This window comes from Chrysemys picta, chromosome 1 (assembly GCF_011386835.1).
Source record: "Chrysemys picta bellii isolate R12L10 chromosome 1, ASM1138683v2, whole genome shotgun sequence".
NCBI lineage: Eukaryota > Metazoa > Chordata > Testudines > Emydidae > Chrysemys > Chrysemys picta.
Window position 1 is genome coordinate 306,451,723 of NC_088791.1, and position 16,775 is coordinate 306,468,497.

At 39.8% G+C, this 16,775-nt stretch overlaps 1 protein-coding gene across 9 annotated transcripts in view; it reads right to left on the reverse strand.

The window, feature by feature from the left end:
- The window catches only part of PDS5B (PDS5 cohesin associated factor B), a 276,903-nt gene that overhangs the window by 35,503 nt on the left and 224,625 nt on the right, over window positions 1-16,775 (reverse strand). For all 9 annotated transcript variants that reach the window (XM_065594581.1, XM_008167674.4, XM_008167679.4 and 6 more), the window contains 6 exons: window positions 16,426-16,549; window positions 11,525-11,729; window positions 4,004-4,118; window positions 3,190-3,322; window positions 737-856; window positions 351-413 (listed from right to left, as the gene is read on the reverse strand). In XM_065594581.1, coding sequence (XP_065450653.1) covers window positions 351-413; window positions 737-856; window positions 3,190-3,322; window positions 4,004-4,118; window positions 11,525-11,729; window positions 16,426-16,549 — 760 coding nt within the window. The remainder of the gene's footprint in view (window positions 1-350; window positions 414-736; window positions 857-3,189; window positions 3,323-4,003; window positions 4,119-11,524; window positions 11,730-16,425; window positions 16,550-16,775) is intronic.

Here is a 16,775-nt window from a genome sequence, read left to right on the forward strand (position 1 = left end):
TAACCTCCTTACTCCAACTTGAGATTCCCCTGTATATTTTCTTAACATTGTTGCCATTATTTCTAGTTCATATTTCATAGAGTTTTAGTCTACTATAAATTTTTTTAGAAATATAACATTGTTCAAAAAAAAAAATCCCCAAACATTTTACAAGTTTGCTAAACTTTGTATTATCAGGAGACAACCACCTTACTGTTACGTGTTCTTCCCCCCAGCTTCTGTCCCTGTTTTGTGGGATTTGTTTTTTGGGGGGGGCAGGGGCCATGCCTCCTTTTGTGCCTGTGCAATGGTTAGCCTACTGGGAGAGTTTAGTTGAAAAAACAGATAGGTAATAATAAAAAAAAACACACCTTTCCAGGAGTGAAAAAAGATTTCATTTCCGGAGGGAGATAATTTTTGGTATTACTGAAATTCTGCAAGCAAGGGAATAAAGAAGGAAAGAAAGGTCAATCAATAAACAAGTTATAAAAAATAGGTTTATGAAGTGGAACAGGCAATTAAAAAAAAAAACTACTAAATTTTTTCAAACCATTTATGTTTTTTAAATGCTAAATCTGAACATTTAAGATACCACATGTGCACTGACTTGAGACATTATTGGGATCATAAGTAAAAAGAGACTATGTAAATTACAAGAGCTCTATCGTAATAAAACAGATGAAAACAACTATCTATTTAAATCTTTAGTGCAATTTAATTTGAAAAAAAAAAATCCAACCAAAAACCTAAATTATACCTTGTCAGGCTGCGTGAAATATCGAGCTGGAAGTACTGGATCTTTAGGGGATTCCAAACTGTATGTCGTACTCTTTGACATAATGATATTCATTGCTACATCACAAACTGTGTAGAGTTTCTGTTACAAAATAAAAATGAGTTATTTTTTTTAAAACAGACTTGGCATCACCCTTAATTTTGACAGTAACAAGTATAAGTTCATTTGAAACTTTTAGCCACTTTAGAGGCATACTGGAAATTATTCAAAGTCCAAAGGGTTTCTTTGCTACCTGAGTGATCAAACTATCTGGTCAAACGGAGCTCATTCTTGTGGGGGTCTCTACATTAGAAAACTGTACATTTCAAGATTAAAACAGTACAGTTAAATGTGATTTCTGAAAATAGTCAGTCTGTCTACACTAATTAGTCTGGCTTGTGTAAACCATCCACTTAACAGCACTCTGTTGATGCACCCATGTACTGTAGTAACCTGGGTGGATTTTTCATGAGAACAGCAAGAGGTACTTCCTTGACACTAGGGTGCGTCTCAGCCAAATTCCAAGTTTCCATTTCTAAGCACGAAACCCTAGAGCTCTTCAAAGAAATGTCCCAGGGAAAAAATGCTTAACCTTGTTCTCAGAAAGGGCTGAATTATTTCCACTGGAACTTTAAAAAACTTTACATCAAGCCCGTATCAGACATGGGAAATTTATAAGCAACTAAAACAGGGGGGTTTTAGCTGGAAGTGTTAGGCAACCTTAACTGTAAGAATCCTGGTGTTCACACCTCAACTGCTAGCAGAGGACCTCACCCTCCCTGATTGAACTAACCTCGTTATCTCCATACTGATTCTTGCCTGCATATTTATACCTGTCTCTGGAAATTTCCATTACATGCATCTGATGAAGTGGGCATTCACCCACGAAGGCTTATGCTCCAATACATCTGTTAGTCTTAAAGGTGCCACAAGACTCTCTGTTGCTTTCAGCCTATAATATGTCTACAATATATTCAATGCTACTGTAATGGTAATAATAAACAATAATCTGGGAGATGTATGTAGTATATAATACATATATTCCCACAAACAAAAGCCATCTTATCATTGTAATAGTTGTGAAGTACAACCTCTGCCCCCAACAAAATTCCTTACAAGTAAAGAAAAGTCCTGTTAAGTGAATTATCTTTAACATACATTATCCACTCATCACATTAACTACTCTGTGATAGGCTCCACCTCTCCAAATTCCCACAGAAACAATACATACCAAATTCCTGCATCTCTCACTAACACAAAACCTTAATAGCAACCTCACACTTTTCCCATGTACATAACACATCACACACCTAACTAGTGCATGTCTACACTACATAAACAGGAATACTAAAGATTTTGCATTGTAGAAGGGGTGTCAAACTCATACTATGGGGAGGACTAAATTCTATTTTCAATTATGGTCCATAGGGTGCATGGGAGACATATTTAGGACTGTATACCCATTCCTCAATCCACAGATCTCCCACTATGTCAATGGGAAATATTAGCAAAAACAAGGGTAGATGTTGGCTTTATGTAGTACCTAATAAATGTGAAGTACAAAGTTTATTTGTTCAGTGACACACACTGACTACAGGGAGTTCATTCCTACATTCTTCCTCAATCCATCCATTAAAATGATTAGAATTGTATAGTTAATACTAAAATTTAAAATGTCATTATTAGGCAAGAGAGTTAATACCCCAAATGAGATTATGGGGGTGACTGGGAGTCTGCAACTCTCAATCACTGTTTCAGGCTATCTGCAGTAAAAGAAAGACACAATCAGTTTATACTCAGTTCTTTGGAAGGTGAGGTGTTGTGTGGGGTGTTTTTGTGCAACCGTGAGAGTTAAAACTTATTTAGGCAGAAAAAAAATAAGCGTACATTCTTCAGAATCTGAATATATCACGTGATTTACATAAACACATGAAGCGATCCAAATAACTGACATGTTTGTGTTATTAATGCAAGTTAGAGAAATTTGGTTTGTGCATATTTTTAAAATAAATGTTCAAGAAACTGCTTACTGGTACTACACTGCAATTTTTGAACATTGTTGCAAAGTAGAAAAGCCTCACATTATAGAACTTAACCCTAACTTGCCAGAACTTAAACTTCTATACCAGTAAAGATATTTTATGCATATTTAAAGAAAATGGTTTATTGAAACTAATTTTTAAAAGAAAGATAAAAGGCTCCTAACAATTCCAACTAGCTTCTGAAGAATATAGGCATCTACTGAAGCCAAGTAAAGTAACAGGACACCTAACCTAAAGTAAGGCCATAGTTTTGATTCTTGTGTACAGAACACCTATTGCCTTCTATATATAATTCTTTTGAGAAATATACATATTTTAAAATAGGCATCTAAAAATGCCTCAGTTTCATGCTATTGGAATAAATAAGCAACTTTCACTAAAGGTAAAACATACTTCATTCATTTTTGGATCATCTGGTCCTTGAGCATCTTTTGTCTGCTTAATGTTTTCCACCATTTTTCTGATAAACGCATGACTATTATTTTCATTTTTAGACATCAGTATTTCCAGTATGAACCACAGGCACCTAAGGGGAAAAATGGTTTTCCTTATTAAGTACAGTAAGAAAAACTGTCAAAGAAACCTTGAAAAAGATCTAGTTTAAGAATACAGTTTACTTTAACTTGAATTCATCCACTGATAAGTTTGGCTTTTGGGAATGAATTCATTTTCAAATTTTCTAAAGATACTAGGAAGGAATAACCAAACATAAGAACAGAAAAATGCATTACTGACATTGAACTGTCCCCAAATGAAACAGCCAATATGATCTAGGAATATTTAGTATTTTTTATACCAATTTAAGAAAATAATTACTCTTCATAATTATGTACGGGACAATTTATCATGGTATCTGTAACGTAAAAAGCTATCACGGAATTATCTCAGAAAGTGACAAGTTAGATCTTAGGCCATGTCTACACTTACAAGCTTACAGCAGCACAGCTGTACCGATACAGCTGTGCCACTGTAAAATCGCTTGTGTAGCAGTGTTATGCCAACAAGAGGCCGTAGCTATGTCAGCAGGAGAGCTTCTCCTGCCGACACAGGACTGTGCACTCAAGCACGTATGCCACAAAATTCATGCGACTCATGGGGATTGTTTTTCCACATCCATAAGCGACAAAAAATTTGCTGGCATACGTGTTAGCGTAGACATGGCCTTAGAAATCCTCAGAAAAAAGAATATCAAAGGAAATAGTCTTACTCTTTAATGTCCTTAAGTTGTTCAATATCCTGGACTTTCACATAATCTGGGTCATGTGCCAGAAGGTGGATAGTATATGGAACAACATATTCTGGTAGAAGTGACAATAGTTTTTCTGAAAGTATAGAATAGAATTAAAAAAAAGGGAAACAGTTATGTTAGAAAGCTGTATATTAGTTCAGGATTTTTTTTTTTTTTTGCTCCTTTACACAAAATTCAAAGAGCACTATATAAAGTCAGTCAGCATTAATATATAGGCTAGTGCTGGTTTGGTGGACATAAAGAACAGTTATTTACCCTACAGTAACTGTGGTTCTTTGAGATATTGTAGTCTGTTCGGATCCTACAATAAGTGCACTTGCACTTCATGCTCACAAGAACTGATTTTTTGACTGTCTACTGAGGCCTCACATGTGCCTTGTGCCTCACTTGTTCTCCTGTATGAGGACATAAAGGGCAGGACAGCCGTGACCCTCCTTCTCTCAAAGTTCAACCCCCATGTTACTGAGGACTCTGAAAAGCAGGGACAGAGGGGCAAATTGTATATCTACAATAACTATATCTCGAGGAACCAGTTACTGTAAGGTAATTAACTGTTCTTTCTTCTTCAAGTATGTCTTGGTGTGGATTCCGGCATAAGTGACTGGCATGCAGTAACCTCCCAGGATGGTGGGAATGAGGAGTTTCAGCTGAATCAATCAAATGGTGATTGCATACTGCTCTCCTAAACAGGTGTCTGACCTGGCTGCCATGTCAAGGGCGTAATATTGAACAAAAGTAAGCAGGTTGCTTCATGTACTGCTACCGTGCCAATCTCAGAAAGTACCATGTTTCTGAAGCAGGTTAATAATGCCACCTGTGCCCTGGTGGAATGTGCTTTGATGTTCAGTGGGAGAGGCTTGGCAGCCCAATTGATAGCAGGTGGAAATATACTCCGTGACCCACTGAGAGTCTCTGAGTTAGCTTGGCCTGATATGGCTACAAAGAGGCAGAGAGAGAACCTGAAAGGCTTGGTCCTGTTAAGGTAATAAAGCAAGGCTCTGGAGACATCTGAACTATGCAGCTTCTTCTCTCCCGGTGTTGAGTGTGGATCGGGAAGGAGACTGGTAAGGTGATGGATTGGTTCAGGTAGAATTCCGAGACTATTTTCGGGATGAACTTGGGATGTGGTCTCATCATCACTTTGTTCCTGTGGCAGGGTGTTTAAGGTGCCAGCTGCAATGGCTTGGAGTTCGCTGACTCTCCATGCCTAGGTAATGGCCATGACAAAGACATCCTGATAGTTCGGAGGGCATGTTGAACATTTCAACAGCAGCTCAAAGGCAGGCTCTATAAGCTTTACAAGGATGATTCTAAGGTCCCACATGAGAATTGGGTCTCTGACTGGAGGACAAGTATGAAGAAGGCTCTAGGAATTTCGATACCAGAGGATATGAACTGGAGTATGACATGCTGATATTGTGGCAAGGTGAACCTTAAGGGAGTTAAATGCTAGCCCAGTTTGTTTCAGAAGTATTATATAATCCAAGATTCAAGTGAGTCTTTGTGGTGCAAGGTCTCCTCCTCCGCACAAGAATTTCCTGAACTTGTAGGAACACAATCTCTTACAATAGTGCTGTCAGTCAGTCAACATCCAAGCCATCAAGTACAATGACTGCAGGTGCAGCATCTGACTGAGGTTCTGGGATATTATGTCTAGGTAAGCCAGGTGGCATATGGGAGGCTGCTTGGAAATCTAGAACAGGTCCAACAACCAAAACCACTTGGGCTATCATATCAGTATGGGGCTATCATGATGATCAAGGTCTTGTCATCTGATTTTAGATATTATTCATGGGCTTGGGTGAAATCAGGGGAACTGGCAGTAAAGCATACAGGAGGCCCTGAGACCACAAAAAAGATGAAAGCATCTAGCAGGAAGCCAGGACTCTCACCTTCTTTGGGGCAGAGATTTGGACACTTGATGTTGTCCACTGTGGCAAACAAGTCTGTGGTGGGAGTTTCTCACTGACAGAACATTGGGTCTAGGATAGAATTTCCGCAGTGACCATTCATGACTGGTTACCACATTTCTATTCAGGAAATCTACTGTTGACCCCTGACAGGTGTAGAGTTAGTGGGATCATGTCCCAGAACTTGAAGCCTTCCTGGCAAAAAGGAGATGACTGAGCATCTCCTTGTTAGTTATATAGTGCCTTACCAATGTGGTGTTCATCAAGATTTGAACCATGAGTTGCACAGAATGGGCAAGATGCTATATGCTATACAGGCTAATCTGATTACTCTCAGCTCCAAGACATCCATATGTAGTTTCAAATCATCTTGAGACCATGTGCCTTGCATCTGAAGGTGGTTCAAGTAAACGTCTCAGTCGGCTCTGCAGCATCCATGAGAGAAGTTACTGGGACAGAAGGTGTCACCCTTTCCTCAAAGCAAGCTCTCACAGAACTTGAGGTAAGATTATGATCATCCTGTTCATGTGATGTGTGAAAGGACCTCAGCCACAGTTATAAGTGTTGAAGGTAAAATCTGGCAAGTGGTGGCATGTACTTGTATGCTGATTTAGGGCTTTAAGAGTCTCAGACACACAAACACAGTCATAGTCTTGCCTGTAGGTCATATACTGGTGGACTGAAGAGATTGGAACTTGTCATCTGGCAGTTAGGCTTTTTCAGATCTAGAGCTGATCAAAGTTCCTATAAAATCTTATCAGTAATGGTGTGAGATTATTTCTCACAGTTCATAAGGAGTCCCAGTTGAGATAAAAGTGAAAGGACACAATCTGAGGCTATTTAAATCACCTGCTATGTCCTGTCCCTGATCAGTCAGTTGTCCGGATACAGGCATACATAGATCTTCCATTTCCTTAAATGTGCTACCACGACCACCAGTGAAAACTCTCAGTGCAGTGGAGAGTCTGAAGGGCAGAACCTTGTATTGTAATGATTGGGTCCCACCATGAATCTTAGGTACTTCCTGTGAGCTGAGTGGAGACTATGTAAACTTACATATGAGAACGGCCATTCAGTAGAACCTCAGAGTTATAAACAGGCCAGTCAACCACAGACCTCATTTGGAACTGGAAGTACACAATCAGACAGCAGCAGAGATTTAATTAAAAAAAAAAAAAAAAAGCAAATACACTACCATACTGTGTTAAATGTAAACTATTAAAAAAAGGAAAACAGCATTTTTCTTCTGCATAGTACAGTTTCAAAGCTGTGTACAGTTAATGTTCAGTTGTAAACTTTTGAAAGAACCATAATGTTTTATTCAGATTTACAAATATTTCAGAGTTACGAACAACCTCCATTCCTGAGGTGTTCATAACTCTGAGGTTCTACTGTACTGGGTCATACCAAAGGTCCATCTAGCTCAGTATCCTATCTTTCAACAGTGGTCAAAGCCAGTGCTTCAGAGGGAATGAACAGAACAGGTAATCATCAAGTGATCCATGCCCCATCATCCATTCCCAGCTTCTGGCAACCAGAGGCTAAGGACACCATCCCTGCCCACGCTGGCTAATAGCCATTGATGGACCTATTCTCTATGAATTTATCTAGTTCTTTTTTGAACCCTGTTGTAGTCTTGGCCTTCACATCTTCTGGCAAAGAGTTCCACAGGTTGACTCTGCACTATGTGAAGGAATACTTCCTCTTGTTTGTTTTAAAGCTGCTGCCTATTAATTTCATGTGGTGACCTCTAGATCTTGTGTCATAAGAAGGAGTACACAACACTTCCTTATTTACTTTCTCCACACCAGTCATGATTTTATAGATCTCTATCATATCCCCCCCATGTCATGTCTTTTCCAAGCTGAAAAGTCTCTGTCTTATTAATCTCTCCTCATATAGAAGCTATTCCATACCCCTAATCATTTTTGTTGTTTTTTTCTGTATCTTTTCCAATTTTAATACATCTTTTTTGAGATGGGGTGACCACATCTGCATGCAGTATTCAAGATGTGGGCATACATTCATTTATATAGAGGCAATATCATACTTTGTCTTATTATCTATCCCTTTCCTAATGATTCACAACATTCTGTTAGCTTGTTTGATTGCTAATGCACATTGAATGGATAGTTTCAGAAAACTATTCATAATGACTCCAAGATCTCTTTCTTAAGTGGTAACAGCTAATTTAGATCCCGTCATTTCATATGTATAGTTGGGATTAGGTTTTCCAATGTGCATTACTTTCAATTATCAAAACTGAATTTCATCTGCCATTTTGTTGGCCTGTCATCCAGTTTTGTGAAATCCCTTTGTAACTCTTTGCAGTCTACTTTGGACTTAACTATCTTGAGTAGCTTTTTATCATCTGTAAATTTTGCCACCTCACCTTTTGCCCCTTTTTCCAGATCATTTATGAACATGTTGAAGAATATTGGTCCCAGTACAGACCCCTGGGGAACACCACTATTTACCGCACTCCATTCTGAAAACTGACCATTTATTCCTATCCTTTGTTTCCTATCTTTTAACCAGTTACTGATGTGTGAGAGGACCTTCTCTCTTATCCCATGACAGCTTACTTTGCTCAAGAGTCTTTGGTGAGGGACCTTGATAAAGGCTTTCTGAAAATCTATATCCATGAGATCACCTTTGTCCACATGTTTGTTGACCCCTTGATTAGTTCCTTGATGCCTGTGCAGGCAAGCCCATTACTCCCAACAAGGCCATGACACACTGTATGAGTACAGATGACCCCATGCTGTTGGCTGGACCAACAGCAGGCTTGGTGGGGGTGGCTGAGGACTGCAGGTCTCTCGATGGCACTGACTGCACACCTGAGAGGGGAAGGGTCTCTGGTTGATGACATGGAGAATAATGTCCACCCTGGTGAAGGCTCGGAGGAGTAGAATTCCTCTAGGGAACAACGTACAACGCACTAACTCTGTACTGGTGCTGATGGTCATCTTGGTGCCAACAATGGACCTGGGTTTGCACGAGTCTGATGCCTCCAGGCCGGCATCAATGCGGAGGTCACTGCAGTAGAGTCTGCTGCACTGCAGTCTGCTCCAGGACGCCATCCCTTGATACTGTGTGGGGCTTGGACAATTTTACTCCGAGGTTTTGCTATGTCTGTCCCCACACAGGAGCTCACTGAGTTCCTTCTTGAGCTTCTGCCTTTGTGCTCAGACTGTCCGCTTTCAGCACTTGACTTCAACACCTGAGATGTTACAAACAGGTTTAGTGTCAAAAGCTGAGGTCAGTTTTGATATTGGTGCTGGGTCTTTCCTTGGTGCCTCTTCTTCATAGTAGTCTTAAGTGCCTAGAAGCTCATAGGGTAATAAGTAATAGCCAACATGGATTGGACTAGAACAAATCATGCCAAGCCCACCTTATTTTCTTCTTTCACATGGTTACTGGCCCAGTGGATGGCGGAAAGTAGTAGATGTGATATATCTTATGTTCTTAACTTGATTTTATAAGGTTTTTGACACAGTGTCACATGACATTCTTATAAATAAAACAGGGAAATGTGGCCTAGATGAAATAACTATTGTAGAAGAGAGCACTGAGCCTGGTGCAAGACCTGAGGCCCGCTCATGTATCAGACAGTGAATCTGTAAGCATCCGAGTCTCTTGCAGAGAGATTAGTCCATCATAGGATTGACCGTCTTCAAGCCTACAGGTTTCAAATCCACCATTTAAAAAACCCTGCGATAGGGAGGGTCAGATCAAACAAAGTTTGATCCAGACAGCTGGTTATCAGTTCATGACAGTCAAAACAGGATCTCAAAAATGGTTCTAACGATTTGAAGAATATTTCAAAGAAGTTTAGCTTGATTTCAGAACCAGCAGATTGGACATTCATAGAATTTCAGGGTTGGAAGGGACCTCAGGAGGTCATCTAGTCCAACCCCCTGCTCAAACCAGGACCAATCCCCAACTAAATCATCCCAGCCAGGGCGTTGTCAAGCTGGGCCTTAAAAACCTCTAAGGAAGGAGATTCCACCACCTATCTAGGTAACCCATTCCAGTGGTTCACCACCCTCCTAATGAAAAAGTTTTTCCTAATATCTAACCTAAACGTCTCCCACTAGTTTCATCTTGCTGCCCTGGGAGGGATTAGGTAATTGAGGGATGGTGGTGCCTGTTCTGCCTTTTACGCTCTTGTACAGAAGCATGAGGTGGTACAGGGTGCCTATTGACTTTGAGCGGTGTGTGGTGGAGATATTGACCCAACAAAGGCTGTTTGGTTGAGCTTGATATTGATTTACATACTTGTACATTTTTTAAAATTATAATCTTGCCTTTACATTTTCTAATTTCTTAACGGATTAGCTTTCATTAACCACAGACTTATTTTAATGTTTTCCTCTGACATTACCAATACATACTTTCATGGCCTTAAATATACTGGTCTTAGAATTTCTTTAAGTTTCTAAAGTTATGTTTATAAAACATTCCAATGATTGCTGTGGTGCAGGAATCCTTTTGTTACTAATCCCCACCCTGAAGTCTTTATAACTCAAAGAACATAATCTGCAACCCTGTGCCCAATGTAGGGTTTACAATCCCTACATAGGACTCACATTTTTCATGATCACTGTATATAATAAATTATTAATCCACCAAATTTTCCTAAATTAGTCAAAAATACCTGTTGCCACTGAAACACACAGGAAAAAAATAGATTTAGCCAATCCTAGGACAAGCCAAAACATTTGGCTTGTCACAGGATAATCGAAGAATCAAAGGGAAACTTTAAAAAAAAGAAGTTATTTTAAACAAATCTAAAATTATCCAAGTTGCCTTAAAATTTCTTAAAAGGTCCTACATTGGTAACAGATTATTATGGCCATTTTCACATGTGTTTATTTAATTCTGGTGAAATTAGGTATATGGGCCCAAACTGGAATTATAATGGAAAACTAGCTACAGCCTTAATTGGTCTCTCTCTAATGATTCATAAAACATATTAAGCACTAAACTGCCAAGGTGTATGGGGGGAAGGACCGGTCCTTGTAATTCCCTTAGTGCCAGAGACAATTGTAGGACACACGTAGGATTAGAGGGAAGGCTCTGGAACACACCAGCACAAGGGCCAGACAAATTTGACACCATGTGCTTTTAAACCATTAGTCTTGTTTCCTATTAACTAATGAACTAAAATCTAAAGTCAACTCAACTAAATCTGAACTAAAATGAACACTTTGTTCATAATGCTGTCGTATGTAACAATACCTTTACATTAGCTCTTGAATTTTAATTTACAGTCTAACTTTGAGCAAACCCCTCTCAATAAAAAGGTTGTAATACTTCATTTTGTAACAGTATACTCTATTTTAACAACTTGTGTTACGCAAAATTAGTTGTAAAATGTGTATAATCTTTCATTAGCTGAGATATCTCTTAAATGAAATTTATTACAAATTTAGAGTTACTTTTTATTTACTGAAATACTCTGCAAAAATCAATCAATATTTTTACAGCCTAGTCAGGGTCTGCATACAAGCTAGCAGACTTGTATTTGCATTTGCTGAGAATTACTTCTATTTATTTTTCTTACCACTCACTGCTGCATGCTGCTTCAGATATTCTCTTCTCACGTTTATGTTTTTCACAAGGCACTGCCTAGCATGTGCTCTTCTTTCCTTCACTGGGTCTTTCGCACACAGTGCACAAATGGCCATATATTCCAGAGGGAGCCGTAGTCGGGAAAGGCCTTTGTGGAGTTTCTGAGCAAATATTTGTCTAACTTGGTAACACTCATCCTGTTTAAAAAAAAAAAAGAGAGAGAAATAAAAAACTGAGCATTTTTACATATAATACAGACATTTAGAAGTTACACACAAAAATGAATGATGGTATGTATGAAAAAAATCAATCCATCCCCTTGCAGCCATAAAATTCTTCCTATTCTATAGAAAAGGAAGATCTCTTCATCCCACCCCAGGAACTCACTAGGATTCAACTGGATGTATCCTAAAGGACAGAAAATCCCCTATAGAACAAGAAGAATGTTAAAGTATAGGTTTAGGTCCAATCTTGAAGCTTTTTAAGGCCCACTTAAGAAGCATGTGCCTAACTTTTAAGCACATGAGCATTCCCTTCCATTGACTTCAAAGGGACTGCTTGCAAACGTAAACACGTTTAAGTACCTTACTGAATCAGGACCAAAAATAAGGAGTTCCACTGAAGTAATAAAGCCTTTATTGATAGTTAAAACAAACAATAAAACAATGTGGAAATGTAAAGTGGTAAAATCAAAATAGATTTTCAGGCCACTGAAAAGCACCTGACAAACTCTATCTCCCTGCTTAATGTAAGCTTTCTACCGGTCCTGCTTAGTCAAGAGACGTCCAACTAAAGTTTACAAATATTTTTGTAACGGCAAAAGATATCCTCCCCTTTAGTCTTGGTTCCTGAAAATTCACTATAAATAACGTAGTTTCAATTATTAGAACTATAACATGAAAACTCATACATTATCTGTTAAACAGTGCAAAACTATTTCAGCAATAGACAACAAAAGGTGCGTAATTAGAGCACCAAATGCAGAGAGCACACCAATAATTTGACAAGTTATTATAACGTGGTACAGTTTCAAAAATATACCCAGCCAGCACAGGAGCACAGTGAGTGTCTGAAGTACTGCAGGAGAAAGACCATAGATCAGAAAGTAGACCAAAACAAAAGGGGAAAAATAATCTTTCCACTTTTAGAATATTCCCTGCAAATTAATCTATGAAGCACCATTGGGCTGTGGCTTTGTCAGTTGGCATTCTAACCTGTGACTAGAATCAACTGATGCTACTAAGCAGAGGATGAGAATTAAAGAGGGGTGGGACTGAATGTCTAACATTAAGAAATGGGCTCCAATACCAAAGGGTTACTCTAAACATGTGTGTACAAGTATCAGGGGGGTAGCCGTGTTAGTCTGGATCTGTAAAAAGCAACAGAGTCCTGTGGCACCTTTAAGACTAACGGATGTATTGGAGCATAAGCTTTCGTGGGTGAATGCCCACTTCGTTGGATGCATGTACATTCACCCACGAAAGCTTATGCTCCAATACATCTGTTAGTCTTCAAGGTGCCACAGGACTTTATGTGTGTACAAAAGTCTGAAATGGAATATTTGACACCCAGGCATAGCTTTTTATTCCACCTAGGTGATATAGATTGCTGTTCCATTGAGCATCCGTAGTAGTACCTCCTGGAAACACAGAAGTCATTAAACTATATTAGCTGCTCTAGCACCAGGCACAGAAAGAAAGGTTATTTACTTTACAGTAACTAGAGTTCTTCAAGTTGTGTGGTACCTATCTGTATTAGACTGCAGGAATGCATGCGCCCCACATGTCTGACACCAAAAGATTCTTGCAAGCAGTGTCTGTTGGAGCACACCTGTGCCCCTATCCTCCTTGTGCTCCAAACCAAGGGCATAAGAGACAGTGTGGACCAACCAACTGCTTCTCCAGTACCTTTCTACCATGAAAAACCTTAGCAATGCTCTGCAGCAGAGGGAAAGGAGGGCGTATAGTGGAATACAGACAGGGACCACACACCTTAATGTAACTGGAGTTCTTAAAGACAAGTAACCTTTCTTTCTCTGAGTGAGGGCCCCTATGTGTATTCCACCATGGGTGATTCACAAGCAGTTTTCATTGAGGAAAAGCATGCAAGGACCTCTGCTCTACCCCTAATTGGAGGACTGCTCTGCCAAAAGCTGTATCAGTTGTAGAAGTCTGCACCAGAGCATATGTCTTGTGAAAGTGTGAACAGAGCTCCATGTTGCCACTTTACAAATTTCCAGGAAAGGAACCTCTTGGAGCAAGGCTACTGATGCAGTCTGTGTTCTAGTCAAGCGGTCCCTTACCCCTCATGGGAGAGAGGTTGCCTTTAACGCGTAACAGAGTATGATGCAATCTGAAATCCATTTGGACAGGCTTTGGGATGAATCACTTACAAGTTCCACAAAGGATACGAACAATCTAGGTGATTTCCTAAAGGACTTATTCCTTTGCAGGTAGAATGCCAAGGGTTGATGGACACCCAGAGTGAAGCCACTTCTCCTCACTGGAGGCTTGCGGCTTTGGGAAGAACACAGGTAAGAAAATAATCTGATTTAGACGGAATTCTGAGATCATCTTGGGGGTGAAATTTGGGTGTAATCTCAGGGAGACACTGCCCCTATGGAAGACTGTGTAAGGCAGATCAGTCTTAAGGACCTCCAGCTCACCTACTCTTCTGGCTAAAATAATGGCCATCAGAAAGACAAGCTTCACTGATAGGTGGGCAAAGGAACATTTGGGTAAGGGTTCAAAGGAAGTCTTTGTTAACGCTGAGAAGACTCAACTGAGGTCCTAAATCAGGGTAAGATTTCAGTATTGTAAGAAAGGTTCTAATGATAAGCCCTTTAGAAAACGTACTGTAAGAGGATGGGTGAAGATTAAGTGGTTGTCAACTGCACAGTGACAGATGCTGATAAGCAGCTAAGTGCATCCGTAGGGAGCTAAGAAATAGACCAATGACTTTAAGAAGAGGACATATTCCAAGATGATAGGGATGTCAGAATCCTCTGGTGTTACCCAACAATGTTGACACCAGATACAAAATCTTTTCCACTTTGCCACGTAGCACTTTTTTGTGGACTCCTTCCCTACGACTATTATAGATGGATTGAACTGCTTCTGACCATGTCTTTTCTAGGTCTGTTGCCCATACGAATGAATACCAGGCATTTAGGCGTACGGATGCAGGAGTGGAATGACTGATCTTGGCTTTGTCTTGGATCAACAGGTCTGGGAAGAGCTGGATATGGATGCATGAATGTGCTGACATCTGGAGAAAGATGGGAAACCAGAATTGTCTATGACACCTGGGAAAAAATCAGGATCACCAATGCTCCCTCTTGCTTGTTCTCTCTTAGAATCTAAGGTAAAAGTGGAATAGGTGGAAAGGCTTATGTTAGTTGCCCTGTCAATAGAACCAGACATGTGTCTCCTCTCGTGAGAAGAGTCCCTGAAGAGAGATGGGGAAGAAGGTTTGGAGGGGAAAAGGAAAAATTCTATAGTGTTGCCAGTATAGATGATCTCCAGGACTCATTTGTCTGTCACTAAAAGATGCCAACCTTGGCAAAAATGAGCTAGGCAGCTACCAAATTGGGTGCTGGAGTCCTGAAGAGAGAGATCTGGTAGTTGGATTGATTTGCAGCTCTCAAAGATCTTGTCATAAGTGCTTTCTAATGGGAGGTTGGGGTTGGAAGCAGGGTGAAGGGGGAACAATAAGCTTGCTCCACTGTATCCACTGCCGCTTGCCGGGTCGCTTGTAATCCTTTTGATGATAAAAGGGTTGAGGAGCTGGTCACTGCTTGTATGTTTGCAAACTGGTATGGTATTTCTCCCTGGCTCTGGAGTGTAGCTAGCCAGTGAGTGACCGACGGCCCTTTAGTCCTTTAAGGAATATAACATCTCATCTGTCTTTTCACTGAACAAACTGTTTCCCTCAAAGGGCAGATTTTCCATCATGGATTGGACTTCTTTGGGAAATCTGCAGGATTAAGTCCACAATGCCCGAAAGAGGACTATAAATATAGATGCCAGCCAGTAGGAGGCTGTATCCACTGTATTGCCTGAGGCCTGAAGAGGAGATCTAGCCAGCAGTTTGCCCTCTGTGATGAGCACTTTGAACTGCAGCCTATCCTCCGGCAGAGTGTGTCAGTGAATTCTCAAGCTTAGTATAATTAATGTAGTGATACTTTGACATTAGTGCCTGATAGGATTTTACTTCAACCAGCTTCCCATTCCGCATAGCAAATTTTCTCCCTGAGAGATCTAAATGTTTTTAACTTTTCTACTAGGAGGAGTGGATCTCAGCTCCTTCCGAGTCCCATGAGCCTGAGTCAGCTGACAGAGGCCAGCAGCGGTTATTTAATTGCAATGTAGCTATACCTTTAAGGTCTGCAGGATGAGAGCTCTTTTCTGCAGACCTCAAAATATGTCAATATCACAAAGTGAACTTTGTATGGCTCGTAAGAACCGAAGCTCTCTCTAAAAATCATCATACCCCAGTGTATCTTTCTTACATTACTACGTCAGCATTAAAATAAATTTGTTATCTAGCTGAAGTTTAGCAAATAGATACTAGAAGAATCTTTTAGTTGCAATGAATACCAATTTTCTAATGCTCGGTCCACTGCTCTTACTATTAGACCACTCCTTTATTGCTTTTAGTTCCTAGTAGTATCCATCATTTCAACATAATAAAAAAACCCTGAATTTTCAGGATCATGAGAAACAAATTTAAAATTGAGGACAAGTTAGAATTGCAATCTGAATATTGAGAATGACTCTTCAAATGAATATTCTTAGTGATCTGAAGCCACAGATTATTAGCATACATATTAGCTAGTTCAGACACACACACACACACACACTCCTCTCTCTTCCCTCCACCCCATTTCCTTACATTAACGGCTAATGCACATAGCTGGTATTGTTCTAATGTGATGATTTCATGGTAACAAGGTTCCTGTGCCAGCTTCACAATAGCACTAGCAGCAGCCAGCCTCAGACGAGACATATCGGGTTTACTGAAAAACAAGCACAGAGGTAGATGGGTTAAATTAGTGCAAGATTATTTAAGTATCTGTGTCATGGAATCAAGTTCCTCAAGTTTGAAACAATTTTTCTCCACCATGCTGAAAAATGGCTCAGGTAGAACAGTGAGGAATTTGAATGGCCTTTGCTTTCTGTACACAAAATAATTATGTAAGTAACTGAAAAGTAAAATTAGAACCTTGTAAATTAATACTTCTC